At 36.7% G+C, this 25,953-nt stretch overlaps 13 protein-coding genes across 13 annotated transcripts; 8 read left to right on the plus strand and 5 right to left on the minus strand.

The window, feature by feature from the left end:
* Positions 1 to 13: 13 nt before the first annotated feature.
* On the minus strand, positions 14 to 1,793 carry FDP41_002854 (uncharacterized protein; the record flags this gene model as incomplete). Its single annotated transcript, XM_044706094.1, has 3 exons — positions 14 to 597; positions 659 to 1,483; positions 1,679 to 1,793. The coding sequence occupies 3 exons, from the start codon at positions 1,791 to 1,793 to the stop codon at positions 14 to 16; spliced, it is 1,524 nt and encodes a 507-aa protein (XP_044563052.1).
* A 341-nt stretch (positions 1,794 to 2,134) lies between these two features.
* Positions 2,135 to 3,763, minus strand: FDP41_002855 (uncharacterized protein; the record flags this gene model as incomplete). Its single annotated transcript, XM_044706095.1, has 1 exon — positions 2,135 to 3,763. The coding sequence occupies one exon, from the start codon at positions 3,761 to 3,763 to the stop codon at positions 2,135 to 2,137; it is 1,629 nt and encodes a 542-aa protein (XP_044563053.1).
* Positions 3,764 to 4,239: 476 nt separating this feature from the next.
* FDP41_002856 (uncharacterized protein) lies at positions 4,240 to 5,802 on the plus strand (the record flags this gene model as incomplete). Its single annotated transcript, XM_044706096.1, has 1 exon — positions 4,240 to 5,802. The coding sequence occupies one exon, from the start codon at positions 4,240 to 4,242 to the stop codon at positions 5,800 to 5,802; it is 1,563 nt and encodes a 520-aa protein (XP_044563054.1).
* Positions 5,803 to 6,067: 265 nt separating this feature from the next.
* On the plus strand, positions 6,068 to 7,570 carry FDP41_002857 (uncharacterized protein; the record flags this gene model as incomplete). The annotated part of the gene is made up of 1 exon (XM_044706097.1): positions 6,068 to 7,570. The coding sequence occupies one exon, from the start codon at positions 6,068 to 6,070 to the stop codon at positions 7,568 to 7,570; it is 1,503 nt and encodes a 500-aa protein (XP_044563055.1).
* Positions 7,571 to 9,003: 1,433 nt separating this feature from the next.
* Positions 9,004 to 10,068, plus strand: FDP41_002858 (uncharacterized protein; the record flags this gene model as incomplete). The annotated part of the gene is made up of 1 exon (XM_044706098.1): positions 9,004 to 10,068. One exon carries the CDS (start codon positions 9,004 to 9,006, stop codon positions 10,066 to 10,068), a length of 1,065 nt encoding a protein of 354 aa, XP_044563056.1.
* A 31-nt stretch (positions 10,069 to 10,099) lies between these two features.
* FDP41_002859 (uncharacterized protein) lies at positions 10,100 to 11,647 on the minus strand (the record flags this gene model as incomplete). Its single annotated transcript, XM_044706099.1, has 5 exons — positions 10,100 to 10,222; positions 10,284 to 10,669; positions 10,722 to 10,883; positions 10,956 to 11,513; positions 11,605 to 11,647. The coding sequence occupies 5 exons, from the start codon at positions 11,645 to 11,647 to the stop codon at positions 10,100 to 10,102; spliced, it is 1,272 nt and encodes a 423-aa protein (XP_044563057.1).
* Positions 11,648 to 11,715: 68 nt separating this feature from the next.
* On the plus strand, positions 11,716 to 12,876 carry FDP41_002860 (uncharacterized protein; the record flags this gene model as incomplete). The annotated part of the gene is made up of 2 exons (XM_044706101.1): positions 11,716 to 11,778; positions 11,968 to 12,876. The coding sequence occupies 2 exons, from the start codon at positions 11,716 to 11,718 to the stop codon at positions 12,874 to 12,876; spliced, it is 972 nt and encodes a 323-aa protein (XP_044563058.1).
* Positions 12,877 to 13,012: 136 nt separating this feature from the next.
* Positions 13,013 to 14,632, plus strand: FDP41_002861 (uncharacterized protein; the record flags this gene model as incomplete). Its single annotated transcript, XM_044706102.1, has 1 exon — positions 13,013 to 14,632. One exon carries the CDS (start codon positions 13,013 to 13,015, stop codon positions 14,630 to 14,632), a length of 1,620 nt encoding a protein of 539 aa, XP_044563059.1.
* Positions 14,633 to 16,500: 1,868 nt separating this feature from the next.
* FDP41_002862 (uncharacterized protein) lies at positions 16,501 to 18,052 on the plus strand (the record flags this gene model as incomplete). Its single annotated transcript, XM_044706103.1, has 2 exons — positions 16,501 to 16,812; positions 17,042 to 18,052. The coding sequence occupies 2 exons, from the start codon at positions 16,501 to 16,503 to the stop codon at positions 18,050 to 18,052; spliced, it is 1,323 nt and encodes a 440-aa protein (XP_044563060.1).
* A 75-nt stretch (positions 18,053 to 18,127) lies between these two features.
* Positions 18,128 to 19,477, minus strand: FDP41_002863 (uncharacterized protein; the record flags this gene model as incomplete). The annotated part of the gene is made up of 1 exon (XM_044706104.1): positions 18,128 to 19,477. One exon carries the CDS (start codon positions 19,475 to 19,477, stop codon positions 18,128 to 18,130), a length of 1,350 nt encoding a protein of 449 aa, XP_044563061.1.
* Positions 19,478 to 19,720: 243 nt separating this feature from the next.
* Positions 19,721 to 21,997, plus strand: FDP41_002864 (uncharacterized protein; the record flags this gene model as incomplete). Its single annotated transcript, XM_044706105.1, has 1 exon — positions 19,721 to 21,997. One exon carries the CDS (start codon positions 19,721 to 19,723, stop codon positions 21,995 to 21,997), a length of 2,277 nt encoding a protein of 758 aa, XP_044563062.1.
* A 125-nt stretch (positions 21,998 to 22,122) lies between these two features.
* On the minus strand, positions 22,123 to 24,126 carry FDP41_002865 (uncharacterized protein; the record flags this gene model as incomplete). The annotated part of the gene is made up of 1 exon (XM_044706106.1): positions 22,123 to 24,126. The coding sequence occupies one exon, from the start codon at positions 24,124 to 24,126 to the stop codon at positions 22,123 to 22,125; it is 2,004 nt and encodes a 667-aa protein (XP_044563063.1).
* Positions 24,127 to 24,371: 245 nt separating this feature from the next.
* FDP41_002866 (uncharacterized protein) lies at positions 24,372 to 25,940 on the plus strand (the record flags this gene model as incomplete). Its single annotated transcript, XM_044706107.1, has 1 exon — positions 24,372 to 25,940. One exon carries the CDS (start codon positions 24,372 to 24,374, stop codon positions 25,938 to 25,940), a length of 1,569 nt encoding a protein of 522 aa, XP_044563064.1.
* Between the last annotated feature and the right edge of the window lie 13 nt (positions 25,941 to 25,953).

Genomic DNA, 25,953 nt, shown 5'->3' on the forward strand with positions numbered 1-25,953 from the left:
CATTCATATAGTTCTATTGTGTCAATGGAGTTATTTTCACTTTCAAATTTTGTGGTCTCACAGTGATACCGCTCGATAACTTTACGACATCTCCATTTGCCTCATCATTCATTAATTCTAGTCGATACAATTGAAGCAATCTCGTCAACACCATACACGCTTCAAGTTGAGCGAATTTGAATCCAATACATTTTCTGAGAGACATGGAGAAGGGTACAAAAGAAAAATCATGTTGAACCTTACTTCTAAATTCGAGATCCATGAATCTTTCTGGATCGTACTTTTGTGGTTCAGGCCACAGCTCTTCATTCATGTGCACTCCGTAAAATGAACATTCCACCATGGTATCTTTTGGAATGTGATATCCACCAATAGTGACATCCTTATTGGCTTGTTTTAAAACTGTGAACACAGGTGGATGTAGTCTCAAAGCTTCCAAAATTACAGCATTGACATAGACCAATTTGTCAAAGTCTGTCGAAGTTGGTTTTTGTTTGTTTGGAAGCAACTCTTCAATTTCTTTACGAGCCCTCTCCTGAATTTGTGGATTCTTGGCAAGTTCATAGTTCACCCACAATAAAGTGGTCGAGGTTGTCTCTAATGATCATAATATTATTCATACTTTCATTAGTTACTTGAACTTGATCTTATTACAAACCTTCTCCAGCTAGTGTGAAAATAAAAGCATTACTTTTGAGCTCCAAGTCCGTCCATGCCTTTTCTTGCATATTTGCCTTAACCATCAAACTCAAAATATCCTTTTTGGAAAAGTTATCAAAATCAGTTTCAAGTTCTTTCTTTCTTTGATCAATACATTTGCCAAGAGCAGAATCCACCACTTCCACTGCCTTTTCTACTCCAGAAATTTTCATCATTGCATTCTCAATGAGTGTATGTGCAAAGAATCGTCTCAATATGAGACCACGATTGAAAATAATTTCAGTGGCCTCTCTGAGCTGTCGTCCACTTTCATCCTTGTCATCAAACATGCCAAAACTCAAACCAAATCCAGCTCTTCCTAACACTTCAATGGTGATCATGGAGTAGTCTTTTTCATCCAACATGAAGGATCGTCCATCTTTGGAGTTTTTCTTCAAACGTTCGTTCCAAACTTTTGAAAACAATAAATCTGCAGTGTTGACAGCCTCTTCACACATATAATTCAAGTTATCAATAGAAAATGCAGGAAAACAAACTCTGTGATGTCTCTTCCATGATTCTGTTGTTAGAGAACTCACAATATTCTCTCCAAATACATTAAACGTGTCATAGACAATGGCAGGTTTGTCAAAACAGGATTGTTTGGTCACAAATACTTCTTTCAACAGATTCCTGTTAGATATAATAATGGAATTGAAGTTCGAATAGCTCACTCGAAAAACACCATCCTTTCCATGTTTCTTGACGATATTCGAAATTTCTTCCCAATTTCCAAGGTAGAAGGTGGGAGCAAGGAGTGGAATTTTAATTGGAGCAAAGAGGACTTTGTTGGGGTTTAATGATTATTATCAAAATGATAATAATAATAATCAGAGAATGAGAGAATGAAATATTTTGTGATATTAATATGATGATGATGAAATTTGAAAAATTGAAAATGAATTCAACAACCATTCATGGATGTGTTCAAAATATAATTAGTAGATGCATGTTGTTCGAATGAATGAGATTCTCCTACCTTGCCATGTTCCGGGAATGTGTTTCACTTTGGATGCATGATTCCAGAGTTGAAAGGCCACATAAACAATCCATGCTGCGCTCAGCAATACAGCAATCTCCAGCACCAACATCATGTTGTTTTTTTTTGTTTTATTGAGAGTGTGAGGTGAGATGTGGAATTTTTTAATGTCGGAAAGTTTCCTTTCTTGGTCCGACCCATATTTGTCCGGAAGTGAAACGCAATCGAAAACCAATCAAAAATGTTGAGAACGAGTGTTTTGATTGTCTTCATCATGGCCAAGATTTGAGAGATTGTTTAAATTCCCTTGATGCAAGAAAACCATGAAACAAAATGCTTCCGAATCAAAAACCAAAAAGAATTCTCGAATTCAATTTTAAATTTTTAATATTATTAGTATTAACATTAAATACTATTAAGGAACTAATGTTCTCACAAATTTGTGACTCTCGTTGCTTACACATATTGTCTATTCTTGTGCTTGGAAATGGTATAAACAATAGTAATAATTGCAATTAATGAAAATAAGGTAAAAAGACATGCAAAAACAATTCCAGTCACCACTGCAGGGTACAAAGACGTGTCATAAATACTATGTGAAGTGGCACTAATCGTAAAACTCATACTACTCGAAGAAGGATAAACCATAATGTAAAGTTCTCTCGAGGTATACAAATAATTGGTCACAGTGAGTGAGCTTGTAAAGGAATTCACAATTTCGAATTGATCGTAATCGGTACTGCTTGGAAGAGAATCTTTTTTAACTTTCATGAAACCATATCCAGAAGTGGAATAAATCGACAATTTCACTGTCGTTTGTGAATACATGGAAACCTTAAAATATTTTTGTCCTGAATTGGAATCCACATAGGAAGAAATACTACCGCCAAGTGGAAGACGAGTAATGCTGCTACTTGGTGAAGATGGTGATGGCGATGGTGTCACCGTTGGCTTGGCAATAATGACCAAATAGTTACATGCTACTCCATTAGGAGTACAAGTCAATTGACCACTCGATGTCACACTATTGTACAAAATGTTGTACTTGGAATAGGAAGAAGAGGCACATGCACAGGTCAACGTGGATTTCAGAATGGAAATTGATTTACCATTCGAATCGGTGAAACCATAGAATGGATCAAAGTTGAAAATAAATTCTTGTCCAAGAGTGTTTGGAGGACTTCTTGAAAGGGAATAAGTAAATGATTTCAAAGCGACATATCCAGAAGGTAAGTAGGAAGAAGAATAACTACTTCCGAGGTAGTAATCACTCAAAGTAAAGTAAGGAGAAGTGTCTTGTGCCAAAACTTGATAAGGAAATGTCAGTGTGAAATATTGTTGTCGACTCGAATCGAGTGTATATTGAAAGATACTTGGACCTGTCACTGTAACACTCGAATCCATTCGAGGTGTCATTTGATAACCAAATACTCCAAAAGTCACTGAGGTTTGTGTCAAATTATTCAAAGTGAAGGCATTCATTCCTAATGGAGATGAATAAGTGTTGGATATTTGAACAAATTGAGAGTTCTCAAAGAGATATTGAACCACAGAAGATGCATACGTATTAACAATACCCTGTGGGAATATAAAAAGACTATCCATGGTCACGTTGTTCTTGTCAATACTATTCATATTAGTTGGATAAATATTGACTTGATAAACTCCCAACAAAGTCAATTCCAATGGATTGTAAGGTTTTGGAAAGTATTGAAAGTCAGATTTAGGTAATTTCAATGTCATGACTTGATAGGGAACAAATTGGGAAGAGAGATTTGGAGAATGGAAAACCAATCGAATTTTCGTATTGGCTGGAGAGGTCAAATCATAGGTCAGTATGGTAACATTGGCAGTGGAGATGGTGTAATTGAATCCAAAGACATTCGATGTTGAAGATGTTGTTGTTGATGATGTTGTTGAGGATGAGGTTGATGACAGAGATGTTATCATCGAGGTCATTGGTGGTTCCAAAAGATTGGCAGCACATTGGACACGACAGCCAATGGCGATGAAAACAAAGAAAAGAAGGAGAACAGCAAGTGGAGGAGCTGCACGGAGAGCTTTTAATTCGCCTCGTCGAGTCATGAGATGGTTTTGTTGTTGTGATGAGGGAGAAGGATGATGTCGAAAGCGCTTTCGCGGAGAGTCGGTGGTGGTGGTGGTGTTGAATTTTTTTGAAGTATAATTGTTGTGTGAGGAATATAAAGCGGAGTGACAGACAGCTAAAAAAGATTTTTTTAAGCGCTTGTCTGTGTAGTGTGTGAAATCCTTCCAATTGGTGAATTCTATTTGGATGTCCAATTCATTTCTTATTGCTGGATATGAAACTTTGGCTTTTATGGAGCCATATTCGGAATGCCTTGCCTCACAGGCCTCGCTACAAAGTTGAGGAAAGTACATGTATACGAATCACCGTTCATCCACATCATTGTAAGCCATGTCAAATAATTCACTTACAGGAAAGATGATCAGGAGATTTCAAACATCAAAAAAATTCCAATCACATCCAAAAGTGACACTCATTCTGTGGCACATGATTGTGGCATAACATGATCCGAAATATGATTGGACAAGCACTTCAAGATCCCTTTCTCATTGTGAACATAATTTCACATCTTCCCCTATTCTATCAACATGTTTTGAAACGAGTTTCTAAAACTTTCTATCAAATCATTCAAAACGATCATCATGATCACATCATGGAAAATTATTACAATTGTTCATCACTCGAAATGCATGATTTAAAACTTGTGGAATTAAATGATTATTTTAAATTCAAGTTACATTTCAAAATGCAATATCCCATTCAAGTTGCGACCTTGTTGAAGAAAATGTATTATTTGGATGATCACGAATTGAAATGGATGGATAAATATAGAAAGGTGGGAAAATATCAATTCATTTTGAATGATGGACATTGTTTGAGTATTCATTTAACACTTGTTGGATGTGACCATGTCACTTGTCAATATTTGCACGAATTGGAAAACCAATTCAGAGACCATTCTATCGAAAGTGTGAATTGCTTATTTTCTCAAATAGATTTTTCTGATGCATGGCAATACGATGTTTCATGTCATTGTTATCAAACTTCAGTTTCACATCAAATTTCACGACGAGTTTCACTTTTTCGCAATAATGAGCAAGTTGAAATTTGCATTAACAAGAAATCACCCAAAATCAAATCCTTGGAAGGGTTTAATGCATATTTCAAAAAGTGTGCAACAAATTTAGGAATTTGTGTGTCATTGCTTCCAAAAGCTGCAACCATTTCACATCAATTATTTACATCCAATGGTGAATTGGATTGGAATCAAGCTCTATTTGTATTTAGAAACAAACTCATTAGTACTTGTGAACCTACCCTATTAGCTCCTAGCTTGAATCCTTATCAAAAACATGAAATATGTACAGTTTATTCCTTTCTCTTTAATCCTGTGAAAAAACTTGCCTTAGACACTTATTTAAGGACAACAAAACCACAATTATTTATTAAGGAATATCAAAATTTTCTTCAACATGATCTGGTTCATCAATGCCAACATCGATTTCAAGAGCTCCTCGAAATTGCAAAGGAAAATGAACATGAAGTTCACTTTATTCTCTCCAAACAATTTTCAACAACCCCTCTTTACATTTTAGAAGAACTTGACGCATTGACACTTTCCAAACACAAAGAACTTTGTAAACAACTCAATGTGGTTCAACCAAAAATTGCATCCAAAAGAAATAACAAGCAGAAAATGCAACAGAAAAAAGAGATCAATTCCACCACTCATCAAGAAACAGACTTGTCTATTTATTCTTTTAAGAAATTTCAACTTTTTCATTGGAGAAATGATTTACTTTTAAAAGCGTTGAGTATCTCAGAAGAGGAATTTCACACTTTGAAACAAAATCAACTCTTGAAACATTCAAAAAGACAGCATGAGGAAGATTCAAATATAATTATTGTAGATACTTCTCGTGGAAAAAAGAAAAATTCTTCTTCATCTTTTAAAAACAGTTTCAAGCGAGTGGACATCCTCACGTTGGGAGATTTCAATCTTGCAACTTGCAAAGATTATTATTACAACGATTATTATTGTACGCAGCCATTTGATGAAGAGGATAATGACTTGTAGAACAAGGCTTAATCGTCATCTTCCAAAAGTATTGATGATGAACACTGTTTTCGAAAACAATAGCGCTGTCCATTATCAACCTTCATTTCCCATTACCAACAATTTCCATAAACAGCAAATTGCTGTTGTTCGGTGAACAGTTCCTCATTCGTGTTCACACAAACAAAAAATTTCAAACAATTTCATCCAACTTTTCTCTACACTATTATATTACAACAACAATCCATCCACACAAATACATATTACAACAACAACAATCTCGTCAATGGATCCCACAAAAGACTCTTTTCAACCACCAACACCAACACCTCCTCCACCACCTCCGTTCTCTCCTTCTTCTTACTCGGAAGAAGAAAAGACCTTCTCTTCAACAACAACAACGATGAGAATTCAAAGGCTTGAGAGTATCATTCCCATTCCCAAGCCTCCTCCGTTTTCACCCCAAGAAGAAGATGTTGATCCTTCTCTTCAACAAGATGATGAAAAGAATCCTACAAGAAGAATTTCTTCGGAAGATGTTGCAAAAAGTCATCTTCCAATAAGAACAGCAATAACAGCAACATCATCTTCTCAAGAAGAGACCAAGCCTCTTCCTTTTTCGTCATCTTCTTCTTCTTTATCGATGCATAGTGATCTTATCTCTGAATGCATGATGGCAATGAATGATGATATTACTCGTGTAACATCAGTGTTAGAAGAAAAGAAGAAGGAAGAACATGTGACAGCTGCTGCTCCTTCAAGAACGAATGATGATCATGATGGTGGTTTGGTTCAAGGACAAGAGGATTCTCGACTATTGACACCTCCAATAATGGAAGACACTCAGGTGTCACAATCACTGCCACCTGTCAATATGGTATCAAACATAGAACCAAATGCTGTTAATTATTCAAAATATTACAACTATTTCGGAGGATTTCATCCAGTCGATGCGACAGAGTCTTGTACAACAAATTCTTACCAACAGCAACTAACAACTCAACCCAAGTCTCAACAACCCATTGTTCCAAAATTGGACACCACACGATTCACAGAGGTCAACTCAGACATTCTTCCACTACAATTTGAAACTAGTAATCCTCAAGATGGAAATAAGAAGACCTTTTCCAAGACATTGGGTGGATGTTTTGCCTGTTGTTGTTTTGGGCCAATGCTCTGCTTGTTATGTTTTTTTTCCTTAATCGAATTGTTGTGCATCATTTTATATGAATATTTTGCATCACGAAATTATGATCCTAATCCAACACCGCAAGATTCAATAATTATTCCAATGATTTTAGCAGCTCAATTTATTACATTCATAGTGGTGGTATTGTGTGGAGTTGTTTCATCATTGGTAGCGACCTCTTCGGTGTGTGACACTACTCTTTGGAAAAAAGAAACGACAAGTAGATTTATAATTTCTATTTTAGCGTTTATAGCTTGTGTGTTGTGTATTGTATTGTTGTTAGTGAGAGGAGGAATGGAAGGATATACGACACAAGTGTTGGTCAATTACAAAATAGCACCAGCAACCCAGTCACAAAATTTTGGACAAGTGGCCACAACTGAATTTAATGTCATTCCATCTATTGTGATTGTTATCATGTTTGGGTTATGTGTGATTTCAGTAATATTGTGTGGAGTGTGTGGTATGGGATGTTTGTGTTGGTTTGGTTGTTGTTCCATTTGTTTGTATTCAAATAACAGAAAGAAAGAAAAGTATCAGTTTGGTAGGCCAACAACAAATCATACCAACACTTATGCAACTCGGGCAGTATTACCTTAATATTTCTCGAGATGTTGCTTCCAAAATCAAAAACTGTAGTTTCCCCGAAGCATGTGACTGTATGACAGCTAGCTAGTTATGTCCAAAGTCGAATGAACAAAATTTAATGATTTTGGAAAATTCTCACTCTCAGCGTAAAACCCTAGGAATTCATTACGTTTCCAATTATTAGGTGATATGTTGGATACGTGACCAAGGTAATATCATTTTGTGAGCTTGAAATTATTCCAATTCCATAAGAAAATAGTTGTGGAATAAAAGACACAATGTAAAAACTATAATTGCAAAAAAGGTTTTTCATTCAATCTCGTTTTCTGCACCTTTCTGTTTTTGAGATTCATTTTCACATTCTATCTTGGTCCCTATTTCAAAACTTGCTGTAGAATTCAATTGTTTCAATTCCTGAGCACCAAGAAAGAGCAATCCAAACACGACTGAAATTCCTAGAGAGATTCCACTCAGAGGATATGGATCAAGTTGTTGAAGACCAATCACTTGTGAAATGGCATTCGTTATTGTTGTCGTGTTATGACCCAACAAGAACAACTGCAGATGGTTCTTCTTCGTGAGGATCATGTCGAGAAGGCTCATCTCCGAATAGTGAAGTAGTGGTTGTTGTTGTTGTTGTTGCTTGGGAGGTCCGAACGAAGATTCTTTGTGTGTTGCTGGGTATTCAAGAATATGACTAGGAGAAGAAGCAAAAGAGAACAACTTGGGCATCATTAGCTTTCGGATTATATCACGAAAAGAGCATTCCGTGGAAAGAGAGAAGAGACTCACTTGAATTGAGGACAATGAAGAACATGATGATGAGAGACTTGTTGTTGTTTGTAAGGGAGCAGCAGACGACAAAGGCCTTTCATGCCCTGTTTTAGAAATTGGTGTGGTCGATGATGATAATAGGGTTGTGGCTGAAATAAACAAGTTGTTGTGGTGAGAGAGTGTTGTTTGAAAGATAACACCATCACTTGAATGGAAAGAATGAGGAGAAGCCTCCTGGTTGGCCCACTCTACTCAACTCGGAGAGATTAAAGTACTTTGATGCTGCCTGACTAAGTTGGATTCTAAGACTCACCTGTTATAAGGAATGGTTTTTGGGGAAACCCCACAAAGATAGGATGGAGTACGTGGAACGTATCAAAAAGGGTGTTGAATAATTCTTTGAAGATCATCGAGAGGAATGGAAGAACTGAACAATATATATAATATATATTCAGTAAATTCAATTATTAGTGGTCTGACCGCCAAAAAAAAGTGATGCTCCGACTCCTTCTGTTTTTAGAAAGTTTTGGAGAAACTGAACCGTAAACTGCAAAAAAATGGAATCGCCTTATTGTTGTATGGTATCGTCCGTCGAGTGTTGCTCATCATCTTTGAATCAGCACAACGGGCATCATCAGCAAGAGGATGTTGTGGTTGATGATCCGAAAATGATGTGGGAAGAATTCTTGACGAAATCAAAAACACATATCGCAAAAGAGTATGTGCGAGGTTTCTCGAACAGTAGGGCCCTCGACCAACAAAAAAGCACAACGCAGGAATGCGGACCAAGAAATACAAAAGCTGCCATGAGATGGAGAATGTTGAGGAAGTTTTTGTTGAGCAAACAATATAGAAATACAGAGCTCGAAGCCTCTTCTGCCACACGTTGCATATCGAGTTTTGGTTTGATCGAAAGGAAAGCGGTTGAACCACCAAAAGCACGAGATGGTCATATAATTGCATCACATTACCAATGGATGCAATTTTCGTTGAAGAAATATACATCAGGCAGTCATAAACAATTTTCCAAAAATTCTCGTGAATTAATAAGCATTGAGGTGAGGGTCAAAACCGATACAACCATGAAGGATTTGGAAATTGCAGATAAAGACAAGGTGGACAACACTGGAAATGTTTGTATGTGGCCTTCTGAAGAAATTCTTGCATATCATTGTATCCACAAATTAGGAGCTGAGTTTTTTAACGGAAAGAGAGTCCTCGAAATTGGTTGCGGGATTGGAGTGGCGGGATTGATGATCGCAAAAGCATTTCCATCAATTACAGAAATAGTATTGACAGATGGGAATGTATCAGTAGTGGAAAATCTGAGATATAATATAGCTCATCTTGTGCAAAATGGTGATTTGCTCGATGACAAAATTACGTGCTCTCAATTATTATGGCAAAACAATGCACAATTGGAGATGTTGGGAACATTTGATGTCATTCTTGCAGCTGACTGTTTGTTTTTCGAGGAGTACCACAACGATCTTGTGACCTTATTGAAAAAATCTGCAGACGGTAGACAGTTATCAGTAGTTATGTTCAATCCAAAAAGAGGAAAAAGTTTAGAAAATTTCATTTCTAAATTCCAACTTCAATCACCCCAGGCATCCGTGTTCATCGATGAGAAGTATGATGATAATATCTTCAATACTCATTTAAGATACGAAACGGAAAATGCGCTCTATTCTAAGGACAACCATTATCCTTTGTTGTTGGAAATCAAGTTTTAATTTTACCATATGGATATTGGAAAAATGTCTTCTATCGTTGAGGTTTTTGCGGTGTGTAGTCATAGAGATCAAATGCCTTATCCTTTAAAATAATTTGTAAAACACCCTTATCCTCACCAGGTTGTTTATCCTTGGACAAGGAGCGTTTCAGACACTTTTCAGAACGTGATCAAAGCTTATTAGACCTATATATCTACAAAAAACGGAATACTTACACTCCAAAATCGATATTCTTGCATTCCTTCGCTAACGAAATAAGTTGACATATTGGTTTCCACAATCTTTTTGTAAATGTCAAGTTGGTGCTCTGTTGTGAAGAGTAATGGTTGAGTTAATGCATTTGATGGAAGACTTTGATAACTCTCCCCAAATTGCTTGATAATTTCTGGGCTCAACGGTTTCACTTTGTGAGCTAGAGGAATAATTGCTCTTGAATATCCCTTCGCCTCCACAAACTCTCGAACATAGGTTTTGATGCTATACGTTAATTTTGATTCAATAATTTCATCCAATGACTTTTTGGAAATGGTTTTTTGTTCATCATTTAAAGAAGAAATCTTTGAAAGAGTTGTTAAAATTCTAGAAATGATGGCTTTAAGAACTAAAAATGTTTTAACTATAGACATGTGTAAAAATATTAAGATGACACTTACAGTGAAAGCTGTTGTTGGATGTATAACTGAACATTTTTTCACCATTCCAAAAGCAACATTCATCAGCTAATTCTTCTAACACTTTTGTGACCTGTTCCTGATTCACTAATTTCACTAAATCAATGATCGTTGTCACATTTTCCTTGCATCTCAATCCAACAGCTTCATTTGGATCGATCACAATGAAAACAATGTACCAGTGACTCATTTCCTAAACATTGTGCAAACACTTACTCACAAGAGAACAATCATTCCATGAAAGAATTCTATTACCGACCAGAGGCACCAGTTGGAAGAATGGTCCTTCATCTGATGGATCATAGTCCAAAATTCTCTTCTCAAATTGTGGATTGACACTCATCACTCCAATTGCAATATTTAGAAGGCATTCGGAATTCTTTGTGTTGTCTTCTCTCTTTCTATAAAAATACCTGTACTGAAAGCGTTGTTTAATGACATAATCTTGTGCAATCATTTCAATTTGTCGATTCGTTCGCTCACATTTAATAGCTTTCATTTTCTGAAGAAACATATCCTTTCGATCCAAATCTTTGAATGTTAACACATCATCGGAATAAGGTGACACACTGCAAAAGATATCTCCCAATACGCTGGGTTTTGTGTCTTCAACAGGACAATCACACTTGTCAAATATTTGATTTGGAAAAAACAATGACTTCATGAGAGCATCATCCTCAATGAGAGGAACTGATATGGATGCTGGTAATTTATACGTTTCTTGATATGAAGAATGTTGTTCGCCAACTTCTTCCTCCGTTAACAATGAAGATCCTAAAATTATATTTGTGGTGTTGTTGTTGTTGTTGGAATGAAGTGACGATGAGACGAATTCGAAAATATATTACTGCAGCAAATTTCCTACCTTTCTCAGCTCGTGATGACTTGAAGAGATTCCGGATGAACATTTTTTATGATGTTAATGACATTTGAAGCTCCTCTTCATGATGTGAAGTCTAAAAAATCCGTAAAAAATATGAAGGCTTCCTCCTCTTCTTCGTCATCATCCGAATCGGAAGAAACACTCGATCAACAAAAGGTATGAAAGTTTTTTGAAACAATGAAAGCATGTATGATACACCATTAAGATGACATGTTGTTGCTTGAATAATTCACACCAATGACTTTCAAATATATCTCAAAATATAATATATCATATTTGGAAAATGATTTTTGTTTGCCTTGATCTTGTCGATTATTATAATGACGATCCAATTTTATAAAAAAGATTCACGACTTGCTCGGAAGATGTTTAAAATTGTTTAATCGAGTATATGAACCTTTTTTAAAACAAGCTTTAATTGAACAATATGGACAAGAAGGTTGGCAATTAGCCGTTCAACAATCTTCCAACAAATTAGATATTGATTTCCCATCATCTTCAAAGCCGTTTTCTCTGAGTCGAACATCTCACGATGCAACACAAAATTGGGATACACAAAATATCATTTCTATTATTTTACGACATTGGAACGATTTATTTGCACAAAATCAAAGAAATTTAACAAATGCTGAAAAATCCTTTTTATTTGAAGTTCGAACATGTAGAAATAAGTGGGCACACCAAAACTTTTTCACGTTACGAGATACCTACCACTATGTAGATGCCATACAGCGATTAATTGAAATATTTCCAGAGAAAACTAAAGAAATTGAAGAAATTGACAAGATGAGAAATTACACTTTACTTTATTTAGCCAATGAAGTAAAACGAGCTCAAAAAAAGAAGGAAAAAGAGAAGGAAAAGCTCAAACGAGAGAAAACCTCGCCTCCAATTGAAACTACTTCTTCATTACCGAATATTAATATTTCTACGCAGAATACTTCTCAACTCATTTCTCAAGAACCTGTTTACTCCAATTTCCACGCCTCGTCACTCAATCATCTTCTTCATCCACAAGCACCTGCTGTACAAACGAAACATTATTCACCAGAACAACAACATTTAGTCCTTCAATTATCACAATATACTGGATTGACACACCAATATGCACTCATGTGTCTGGAGGAAGCTCAATGGGTACCACAAACAGCTCTAGAGCTTTTCACAAAGGCCAAAGAACAAGGTTTACTGCCGTCAGAAGCATTCATAGCTCATTCTCACCCTATGGCTAACCATAATAACATGACTTATTAGAGCGAAAAGAACATTTAAATATTCACATCTGATGAATGGATGGAGAAGGTTGTCAAATGAGTGCGATGTCATGAATTCCCAACTCCAAATTGTACGAATCGAGCTCCAATCTCTGTCAGAATCAAGTCAAAAAAATATGCTTCCTTCCCAACCTCAGCCATCATCAAGTAGAGACGATGGTGATGACACACACCAACAAGAACGCCCACCGGTCGATGTGTCTCAACTCATTCAAAATCGTATTCAAGTACATCAACAAACTAGAAAGCAAGCGCTCACCAACACTTTGTGTCATTTGTTGCGTCGTCAACGAGAGATGTCAACCACCAGTAGCAACACCACACCATCATCGGAGCAGGAAATGCCAAATGATGCTAACGACAAGAAAGTGGAGCAAGTACCGCCAGTTGTAGAAAACGGTGGTAACAATCTTGCTGATTTATTGGTTCCGCCAAATCAAACAGTTGAACTTGCTGGACAAGGCCATCAAGAATTGATGAAGAATGAAATGAGTCATATGATCGAAAAGCTCAAACCTATCTTTCTTAATCCGTCAGTTGCACATAAAAGTGCCATGGCTTCGTATGGGATCAATTCTTTAAGAGGTCTTAGACACATCTTGTTGCTGATTACGAAGTTTCACATGATGCCAAATCCATCCATGTTGAAATTGGCTGTTGTTTTAGAGGCAAGATACGGATCCTATTCCAATGCTGAATTGATTTTCGTTTTGGCATGTCAATTATTCGAAATGGGAGCCTTTCAATGGAACAACGCTGAAGATGTGACTGAATTGGCAAAAATACTTTCCTTGTTAGCAAGACATGCGCCTTCCCCTGATTTGGCTCTCTACTATTTGCATGAATGTGAACAGATTGCTCTCGAACAGAAAGTAGAAACACTAGTAACACATGTCATTCTTGCTTGCGTAATCTTCAATCTAGTTATTTCATGGCAATGTGACACATTCGAAAGTGAAGAAGAGAAGAAAAGCATGCACGAATTGAAATTGATCATTGGACATTATTTCAATATTGCAAAGAATCGTCCTGATTACCAATCAGGAGATCAGGTAATTCAATGCATTGAAAAAATGTACACAAGAAAATCACTTCTTGCTCATATTTCTCAAGAATCTGAAGAATTTTATAATGCTTCCAATGCTTTAAATCAATTCGCAGATGATGATGACGATTATAGCGATGTTGGCACAGTCATGAGCTATTCGTCATGCATGACAGAAAACATTTCTCTTTCACTTTCTTACCATGCAGAGTCAAGAAAGAGGATTAGAAATATCAACAATATAGACATTCAAAAGTGCATCAAGTATGGTACTCGTGACATCAGTAGAGGGAAGATTAGAGTTTGTGATAAGAACCTTATTGTAGTTTTCATGGTCAAGAAACAACGAATTCCTTTTATTATTACTACACTCAAGTGCAAAAGTAGAATAGATAACTTAAGACATTGGAAAGAACAAGAGACCAAAGAACAAAATGGAAGTGGTGAATCACTCATTGCAGAATATTGCGACTATTTGATGACTAGTGTTTTCTTTGGACAATGTGACCAAAGCTGCGAGCAAGTGCTTGACATGTTATTGGAAATTCCTCCTCAAGAGCTAAACAATGATGAATTGGAAATTCTTAAAGATACTCTCGAGCAATTGTTTTGTGATGGAATGCCTGCTTTCTATTTGTTAGAAAAGGTCCTTAAGGTCATGATGCATTTTGGAATCAAATATAACAAATAATTTGAGATGTTCAAAAGAATTGCTTAAATTATTCAAAGACACTTATTCTCCAATACTGTTGCTCATGTCAACTTTGTAATCGTATTTGATTAAATGAAATTTGAATTTACAAGCATACAGACAATGTTCTTTCAATTGAATTGGGGAATCTGTGATTTTATTGACTACCGGTCACTATAAACAATACCTCCTATCCTAAGGATTACATCACTTATTGTTTATGGACATTAACAGTGAAAAGTTAACGATCTTGTTTGATCATTTATTCTTCTTTATGATGCTCCTTCTTATTGATGAATGACATCAAAACATTTACAACAAGAAAACTCCAACAGTCATCATGGCGGCGGCGACAACGACAAAACTTGTCATCTTTTGAACAACAGCTCCATTCCAACAATCAGTGGTTGGAAAACTATCACAACCGCTCGACGTTCCAAAACAAGCGCTTGCCAATCTTTCACATGCACTCTTACACATCACCAAAGAACCATTCACATTCACATATTGTTGATTCTTTGGATCACAAGCGGCACAGAGACCCATTTTCGTTTGATCATAACATTGTGTGGAAATCATTTGAGTAAATGAAGCGGCAAGTGAAGCAGAAGCATCTTGAGCAGCAGTGCAACAGGAAGCAGTGGCTGAGCAGAACGTACAAGAAGGGCAAGGAGCTGGATCAGCGAAAGGTTTGAGATTCTTGCATTGTTGAGCCAAGCAAGAAGAGTCAAGCAAAACAACGAGAGAAAAGGCAATAATAACGAGCAAGGAGGTGGAACGCAGAACCAGTTGAGGTTTTTTGGTGAGAATGATTTGTTTTTGAGGATGTGAAAAACAAAGAAACTGTTGAAAATTTTAAATTGTCCAAAGTTGTGATGTGGCTATTCGAAGGGTGTGGAATACCTTTAAGGTTAGACGTGTGGAAATAGGCCTCATGACATATTGAGGCCCATTAGACTGATAAGATAACTATTCAGTTACTACTTAATTTACCAAAGGTGGAAAGCACTTCCATTTGAAAGCAGTTTAACTTCGAAAAGGGAAAAATTCATGTCGAACGTGTCCAAGACATCTAAAGACCAGTGATGATGAACTGTAGATGGAATACAACGTTATCATTGCTACAGTTGTGGTGTTTCAACTTTCAAAATATTCAGAAACTGTTGGATAGATCTCTTCAGCAGCCATTATTCAAGGATGGATTAAAGTTTGCTCATTGCCAATGTTCCTTTCCCTAAACATCAACGAACTCATAGCTTTTCAGAATGCAATAAAGTGGTAGCTATAGAGAGAAATGAGAGCTGAATAGCATCTCTGTACATTGGAGAAAATCCTGTCGTTTCAAAGTTCTATTCAGTATATGGACAGGCATTCCATTTCAGTGAAACACGTTCGAACTATTATACTATTAGAAATTTATTATGATGAACAACTAGAATATAAAGAATTGATCTAGTAGTTTTTTCACAAAATCACATGGTGGAAGAAAGATGATGAACGAATTGACACCACACGAATTTAGGGTATATATTCTAAGAATAGCGGTGACTATTAAGCAAACAGTTGACGAAGAGGATTAAGAAGAGCAAAAAAACATTTTCCTGAATCTCTTCTTTTAAGAGACACTAAATTGCAGATTAACTATATAGAGACAACTAATTAATTACTAAATAGAGAAAAATGATTTGTCATTGATTTTAAATTGGGTACAAAACCAATTCAACCTTTGGGGTGCTGGTTGATTGGTACGGAGTCTCTTCTTCGACTCTCGGAGAGGATAATGTAAACAGGTATTCCTCGATGTCACAGTTATTACCGTGTTCTTCCCTTCTTCAAGCCAATCAAAAAAGAATTAAAAATAAAAAAAAATGTTGCGCCAATGCTCAAAGACGCTCTCCCGTAGATTAATTTCATCAAACAACAACAACAATTATGGTGTGATCAGCAAGAAAGTCATTGGATCATCATCGGCCAAGAATGATTTATTCGGAAAGCATTCTCTTGGTTCTATGATGTTATTTCAGAATGAAATGACTTCCAAGATGATGATGAGAGGCTATCAGTTTAATGCAAAGGAATTTACTGTAGGAGGAAATATTTCTACTCATGGTGCTATTCCTGGTTTACAAATTTCTAATACTGAAAGCTATTCCGAGAGATTGAGAACTACTTTGTTGAGTGTAAGTAGAGAGACTATGGTGTACTGTATACCATTCTTGAAATTCAATATGATCTTGGACTAATCTTCAAATTGTAAAATATTATGATCATAATATTTAATAATTGTGTAAACTTGAAAATTGTTTGGATGTGATCTTTCGAAATTTGTAATGATCACCATCGATTGTGCCATTCCTTTTTTTCATATGTGAAAATCCATGATCAAATGGAAACAATTTCTCAAAACAGCCAATTGTCATTGTTCCTCACGCTGAACAATGGGTTGTCGAGCGCTTTGGACGTTACTGTAAAACCTTGGACAGTGGTATCCATTTCTTAATTCCATTATTGGACACCATTGCTTACAAGCACACAACCAAGGAAATTATTTTGGAGGTTAACAAACAAACAGCCATTACTAAAGATAACGTACAACTCAATTTAGATGGTGTCTTGTACACTCGTATTACTGATGCATACAAGGCAAGTTACGAAATTGAAAAGCCATTTGTGGCCATCATGAACTTGGCTCAAACAACCATGCGTTCAGAAATTGGTAAAATCACACTTGACAATACATTTGCAGAGAGACAACATTTGAACGAGAAAATTGTGCAAGGTATCGAAAAGATTGCATCTGGATGGGGTATTTCAATTCAACGTTATGAAATTAGAGATATTCAAGTCCCATCTCAAATTAAACAGGCGATGGACCTTGAAGCTGAAGCTGAACGTAAGAAAAGAAAGACTGTCTTGGACTCTCTTGCTGAAAAAGAGGCTCAAGAAAACGTTGCTAAGGGTCGAAAGACTGCTGTTGAATTGGTTTCTGAAGCTAACATGATTGAAGAAATGAACCTTGCAAAGGGTAGGGCATTTGCTGTAAAAGCTGCTGCTGAAGCTTACGCAGAAGCCATTGAAAGATTGGCTGCTGCTATCTCCCATGAAAATGGAGAGAAAGCTGTTGCATTGAAGATTGCAGAAAATTATATTGAACAATTTGGTAGACTTGCTAAGGCTGGTAACACTGTGATTATTCCATCCAATGTCAGTGATGTTTCATCGCAAGTGACTCAAGCCATCACCATCTTTGACAAGATTTTCAATCAATCCAACAAAAAGCTTGAAATTTCAAAGGACGAAGCATTATTAAGGCTAAAAGAAATGTCTGGAATTCAAGAGCCAACTACTGAGACAAAGGCCTCCACGACTCCAGCTGAAAAGCCAGCCACAACCCCAACTTCAACTGCAGCTAAAAAGTAAATGAACTCACTCTGGAATTTTATTTATTTCATAACACACACGATAGAGATTTTTTATTCAGGAATTGTTGCCAAACTACTTCATCATGTAGTATTTTTCTTTTTTGAGTGGATTTTGTTGAACCTTACAGTGCTTACGAAGCATGGCTTCCATTTCTTGATGAAGAGATGATTCATTCTTTGTGGCTGGGAACAATTCTGCAAGATATATAAGCAACTCATTAAATGTCCATTTAGGTTTGCACGTAAACATTTTCGAGAGACGTTCTTTGAATTGAGATGGAAGCGATCGTCGATCGAGGAAATAAAGCATTATACTATCTTGAGATGCATTCTTTTCCTCCTCCACCGTCACACAATATCCTTGTGAAATAAGCGAAGAAACTTCAGGATTTTTAAATCCTTGCAATTGCTGAAAAGAGCTCAAAGATTCATGCCAAGTATTCTGAAAGTCTTGAAGTCTCCACTTGTTGTGAGAAGAGAATAGAGAAATTGCATTGAAAATACAAATTTTGTCAATATCAATCTCTACAGTGTTGGAGAATAAATTAAGTGTATGTTGTTGATCATTTCTATCCCTGACGGATATTAATTGTAGACAATGTTGAAGCAAAACAGAATCATAATCCTGACTTAGTTCTTTGTCAATTGACTCTCGATCAAGAATAAGCTTATCTGTAAAAGATGTCTCGGCTAATGTCAAGAGTAGCAACTCATAAATCTGGAAGAACAACTTCTGATCCAACAAATACCATCGTTGACTCTCATCATCACACAAGGCATTACATTCGTGAATTAGACAATCCAGAATCTCTTGACGACTCGCTCGAATACACGTTTCTAATTCTGCCAATGTCATCGCCTGTTTTTGATTTTCGGCACGAAATTTAACATTTCCAGAGATTGAGTTCAACGAAGAAGACTTTGAGAGCTCGCTCAAACCATTCTTTGGATAGAATGGTAGAACTTTTTCAACTTCTTCTCTCACTCGGACAATGGTTGGTGTGACCTCATACATGCATGACACTCTTCCATGAATTTCTCCACTATTGGGATCGAAAACAAGTACCGTATTGGAGGTATCCACTTTTGTGATATCAAAACTATTGGAATCGGTGCATAAAATTGCAGGAGCCGTTCTCTCTCCTTTAATATAAAAAGCAATTGGTAAATCCTCAACACTATTTTCTATTTTCAAAAATTGTTCATCATTTTCATCTTTCATTTGATTGGCGTCGTCATGAGTCATCGGATCATTAATTCCATTTAAAAAGTTTTCAATATCAAATCCTTCCGGAAATTCAAACACTCGATACATGGGTTCATCTTCCATGAAATGATCAGAAAAATACAATTCGAGTGAGCTCATTGGATTACTCAAAGAAGCCGAAACTTCCTTGATGGTGGGTGTTGCTGGTTCAGACATTTTTTTTAAATAATGGAGGCAGTTAAAAAGAGCGGGTCTTTTTGAACAACCGTTTGTCATCAACAGGTTGTTCTCACCTACATGTTGAGGTCAACATGAAGAGGTTCCTGACTATGATTCATGAATAGATCTGATCGCAGCGGAGAGGACTATCAAATTTGTTCTTCTTTTCACAACTTCATGAATCATGTTGAAGTTTAAATTGGGAGTTGCGAATTCAAAACATTCATCAGTTTAAAAAAAATGCCATCGAGCGCATCTTCACCCACAAACTCTGTAGCTTCTTCTTCATCGGGGTGGTCTTCTTCCTCGCGTACTCAAAGCCTTTCGGAAGAGGAGGATCACGAAGAAATGATGAGTATGTATGGAAAACGATCATCATCATTGAAAGGAAATGTCCCTCAACAACAACACTATGATGATGGGACACGATGTAGGAATTGTGGAGCTTCATTGGAATTTGTTGATTCGGATGGTATTTATGGTGATTGCTGTACGGAATGTGGAACAAGTATTTCATCATCGGTTGGTTTTCAAACTAGCTCTATTTTCAGAGAAGAGATTGAGTTTGATAAGGATGATTCTACGAAACTTGGTCGTCATGTTTCCCATGATGAAGGATTGATCGGTGCGTATATTTTTGCCACAGCAGAAGATCCTAATTCTGTCATTCAGGGATTGAGTTCCAAAGCTCAAGCTCGATTACAACGTCAAATATCGGCCAAGCACAAAGCCGAAACACGAGCACAAAAACTTTTAGCTGCTCTGAATGTTCCACAACGATATTTACCAGAGGTAATGGATCTAGTTTGTAAAATGGCAGAACGACCGAATGATGAGATTGGAAAAAAGACAACTAGGAAATTACATAGTAATGATATAGTAGAAGACACAGCAGACAACAATTCCATAATTTATAATTTAAATACAGGCGAACATGTGCTAGATCAAGACGAGGATGATTTAGAGGTTGATTTTAATGATGAAGCTACCTCTCCATCCAAAGAATGTAAGCTTGAATCTAGTGAAGAAAACAGCCCCGAAAGAATTTTTGATTTACCGGATTATTCTAACACTAACGCGTCACCTTCTATTGAAGGTCAACGTGAACATCACATGGCACTTCTCAAAGAAAAGTTTAAGACAACTCTCTACTCTAACAAGACATCTAATACTCAAGAGCAAGCTAAGGAAACGGAGGATTCAACATCTGCAAAATTATTACGATATACACGAACAAAGTGGATAGACGGGATTATTTGTGGATCGATATACGTTGTTTGTCGACGTGCTAAATTACCACTTACTCTTTTAGATCTTTCAGAGGTCACAGGATACAGTATTTTTGAGCTGGGAAAGAAATACAAAGCAATTTGCCATAATTTTGGAATTCAAGTCGATCCTCTCGATCTAGAGGTGTTGTGTGATAGAATGACCAATGAATTTGAAGATTTTTTTTTAAATACAAATGGTAATGTGGACATGAAAAAGAAAACAGATGTAAACTTGAGAATGAGACGCATCATTAGAGTAGCCATCAAAGAATGTCTAGATACCGGACGTCGACCGGTAGCTCTTGTTGGAGCTGCTCTGATAATGGCCATGCAATCATGCTCTATCAAATTAACCTGTCGGGAAGTTGCAGAATTTACACACACAGGTGAAAATACGATACGAGAAAGATATAAGGAATTGAAACAGTTATTACTTAATCTTTCAAAAGAATTACCTTTCCATCACGAAATTTGTGCCAAAGACGTATCATTTAATCGATATTTATCCTTTATATTGGAACATGTAGAAGCGCTCAGAGATTTACATCGAACGAAAACAGAACTCGATCCAGATTCTCCTACACGTCTTTCTGATACATCGTCGACCTCTTTTTCCACTGTAAAATCTGAAGACCCTTCTCAGATCATACCTCAAGAGGTTCTCAAATCTAGTCTGCAACGACTTGACACCATGACAAAAGGAAAACTATCCAAAGAAATTGCATTAATTAATTCACAAATTTCCGAATCTTTACCTCCCTCATTCATTATATCTCAGCTATGTAAAGAAAAGAGAAGAGAAGCTGTGCGGCTTGCCAAGCAACGAATTCAGCAATCAATGACGAATAATTTAACAAAACAGGAGGATGACAAAAAAAGCTTAACAACTTCACCAGTTTCAGCAGAAGTTTTAGAAATGGAAAAGTTACTTCTTGAGGGTGTGCCCGAAGAGGCTCTTATTTCTGGACAAAGGCACACGAGCTCGATACCGTATTACATTGGGAAAGAAGGCGTAGATACAAGTGAAGAATTAACAGATATGGATATGTCACAACAAGAACTAAACTCTATGATTCGGAGTAAGGAAGAGGTTGAAATTATGATGGCTATTCGATCTGAACTTGGCGACGACGTGGATGCTGAACTGTCTATCAAACAAGCTCAAAAGAAGAGAAAAAAGGAAGAAGAGGAATCGGCAACAGTCTCCTCAAAGCTAATGAATCCCTCGAAGAAAAATAAAAAGTAGCGAGATTCTTGTAAATACTAGATCGCTAAGTAAGTGTCGCTTTTATTCGTTGAACTCGCGAGTGAACGAAGGCATTTCTTCAAAGCGGTTAAGGAAATTTTTAATTTGTTTAATAATAATTAAGCCTATTCAACAACTTCTTCAGTTGTTTCAATCACTTCTTCAACTTCTTCCATATTATACTCGTCAGGATCATAACCCTTGAGAGCAATCAATTCTGGTTTCATCTTCTCATATTGAATCTTCAATCTGGCCATAACTTCCTCAAACTCATCCCATGCCTTCTTTCTTTTTCTGAGCTTTTCGTCACGCATGGCTCGAGCAGCTTCAAGTTGCTTGGTTTCAATTTCAACTTTCTTTTGAGGTAATCTCTTTTTAACTTCCTTCTCCATGGCGTTGGTAAGGAGAGATGGAATTCTTGGTCTCCATTTGAAAGAATGAAGCTTATCAACGTGAGCTTGATGCATGATCTTACCAAGGAAAGTCCAAATGATAAAACCATTGTCATTAGATCTTCGTTCAGCACTAACATATGAAGCAAAGTATCTTCCGGATGGATCCCAACATGCATCAGTCATTGCAAAGTGTTCACCAGTACCGATGAGTTCTCCTTCATCAGCATTCCAGAATTCCAATGTAACACTCACCAACTTGGTATTGGCGAGTACCAAATCGTGACCACGAGGTGACCAAAACATTCTGTTAATTGTCTTATTTTCAGCCTTTTTGATAAGTTTGTTGGTTGCACCCTTGAATGTGTACAAGCTGAAAGATTTCTTGACGTTACCAGGACCATGAATAATTGCTAACGTGTCACCAACAGGTTCAAATTCAAAGTCATCCACACAGTCATTGAAATCTGTAACACTTTCAATTGGGAAGTTCTTTTGATTGACTCGCATAATATCAAATGTTGTTGTCGTAACTTTTTCTGTTGAAACTGTAGATTCACGGCTTACAGCGATAGCAATGTAATCACCAGCTTGTTGCCACCTCAACTTAATGTCTGTTACATTATAGTATGGCTTGGACTTTAAATCTTTCACAATTCTTCCGACGTCAACCAAAGAAACGGTACCTTCACCGTTTGACTCATTCACAGCTGAATAAATCAAGAATGACTTTCCTTCTGGGTTAAATGCAAAATCTCTGACACCTGGAACAAGGTATGGCTTTCCGCCAAGCAATTCCATTGTTGAGGAATCAAAAATGTGAATACAGTCTTCACCCAATCTTGCAAAGTACTTTTCGTCTGCGCTCCACTTAAAGACAGGTCCTCTAAGATTACCCTTCAATTGGATAGACAACCCTTTTCTTTGTGCTCTCAAATCCCACAAGCTGGCTCTTCCTGGTAATTCGCTTACAGTAACAGCAAATGACTCTTTTGGAGAGAATTGAACGCTAGTCACCTTCTTATGTGACAATGAGTCTTGAAGTGTGAATTGTGGACCACCCCACAAGGCAGCACCTTGCTCGTGATATGTAACCAGATAGGATCCCAATGGAGAAAAATCAATATCACCATCAGACCACTTTTCTTTCGAATAGACAATTTCCTTCAAGTGAAGTGGATCGTTCCAACAGATATCAACCATGTCTTCATAACTCAAGGCATATTGACTTCTAGCCTTTTCATCCTTCAACCAGCTTACCAAATTGTCTCTTTCTTTGTATTGCTTTGAGTGTTGTTGTTTTTGTTGTTGTAGGTATGTGTTCTCATCAAATTTGCTATATTTGTCTACATCAGCTGCTGAAATTCCGTGCAATGTAAACTTGGAAAATTGGAATCCCTCGACACCAGCAATAACCTTCTTAGCTTGCTCGGCACTCTCTACTTCAACGAAAGCCATTCCTTTGGACTTTCCATTGCTATCATATGGAATATAAAAATTCAAAACTTTGGCTTCTCCCTTCTTCTCCACAATTTGCAATACCTTTGACTTTAAAGCCTCTTCCTTTGCTTGTTCAATAATCGGTAATCCATCAATGATAACCACATTTGATACATCTTCATTCAATGTTACTTCAGGTTCATCAAAGATAAATTCGTCCATATTGAAGTCTTTATCACCACCACGTGATGATGATGATGCGGATCCACCATAATGAATGGTCTGTGTGGTACTCATTTTTTTATTTTCAACAACAACAAAAAATTCAATTTTATTGAATCTTTCATTACAAGCACTTCCACCTTGAAAGTAATTCTTTTTCGGAAGAAGACTCATCATCAATAGTATCAATATCAATAACAGGTCGGCTTTGCTGCTGCTATAAACTGGCCATCAAGTCTTTGGTTGATTTTGAAATTGAATTGTGTAATTTTGGAGATCTCTGATCATCAGCCATATCGGTACATCATCACCACAAAACGATGACAAAACGTACCCATGATGCTTTGTTGGATGAGCCATTGATTGAGAATGTCCAGGATGAGGAAGGAAATGCGTTACATCTGACATCATCCGAAATAAATAATCCAAACACTTCCGTGAGGGAAGCCAATAAGGATGATACAACTTCAACCAATAATCATCATCATGAAGAAGAGGATCCAAAACGACTCAAACCATCGAAAGGAAGTCTCATTGATGAAAGAAGCTACCAGTGTCCCTATCTTGACTCGATTAATCGGAAAGTTCTTGATTTTGATTTTGAGAAGGAATGTTGTGAGACTTTATCAAACACTAATGTGTATTGTTGTTTAGTAGATGGAAAATTCTTCAAAGGAAAAGGAGAGACCACTCCGGCATTTATACATGCTCTCAATGAGGGGCATCACATCTTCATGAGCTTGTCAAACGGAAAGATTTATTGTTTGCCTGATAATTATGAAGTGATTGACCATACGTTGGATGATATTCGATTCAATCTCAATCCAACCTATTCCGAAAAGGAAGTACAAGAAATCGACAATCAAACGAGAGTATGTGTTGCGTTGAGTAATGGAGCAAAATTTATTCCAGGCATTGTAGGTCTCAACTCCATTAAGCAATCGACCGATGGTATCAATGTGGCCATTCAGGCACTTTCCCGTGTGAAAAGCGTTCGTAACTTTTTCCTGCTACATCAAATTAATTTGACCAAAGTGAAATCTAGGGCCGTTTTATTATTGAGAGAACTATTGAGGAAAATGTGGAATCCCAAAAGTTTTAAAAGCCATGTAAATCCTCACGAATTTGTACAGACCATTCTTCAAAATAACAAGCAATTCAAATTAGGAGAAAGTATAGATCCTGTCCAATTTTTCACATGGCTGCTAAACTTTCTTCATACTGAACTGACAAACAATCAACCCAAACAAGAAAGTATTATTTCTAAAACATTTAGAGGGAAAATTATTGTCACTTCAACCATTATACGGAGAAAGAAAGCCTCGGCAACTGATTCTTCGTCTAATCCTCAACATAACGAGGATGACATTACTTCCCAATCCAAAACACCTTTCATGTATTTGACTCTAGATGTTCCATCCACACCACTATTTAAGGACGAATATGCACGAAATATTCTACCTCAAGTCTCACTGTTTAGTTTACTTTCTAAATTTAATGGAATGAAAGAAACAGCCATACCTCTTAAGAATGGAGATGTAGAAATGAGGAGATACAAGATTGAAAAATTGCCACCTTATCTTGTTTTTCATGTAAAGAGGTTCTCAAAGAACTATTTCTTTGAAGAGAAAAACAATACTGTTGTCAACTTTCCTCTCAAAAATCTAGATATAAGTGAAATTTATCCATCTGGTGCGGGTTCAACCTACAACTTGGTTGCAAATATATGTCACGAGGGAAATATTGGGGAAGGCACACCTTACAAGATTCACATTCACCATACAGCAGAGGACAAATGGTATGAAATTCAAGACTTAGACGTCAAGGAAGTTTTACCAGAAGAAGTATCGATTTCTCAGAGTTTCCTCCTTATTTATGCCAAACAATAACAGGTGATCGAGA

Source organism: Naegleria fowleri (assembly GCF_008403515.1).
Source record: "Naegleria fowleri strain ATCC 30894 chromosome Unknown tig30, whole genome shotgun sequence".
Lineage (NCBI taxonomy): Eukaryota > Heterolobosea > Eutetramitea > Acrasida > Naegleriidae > Naegleria > Naegleria fowleri.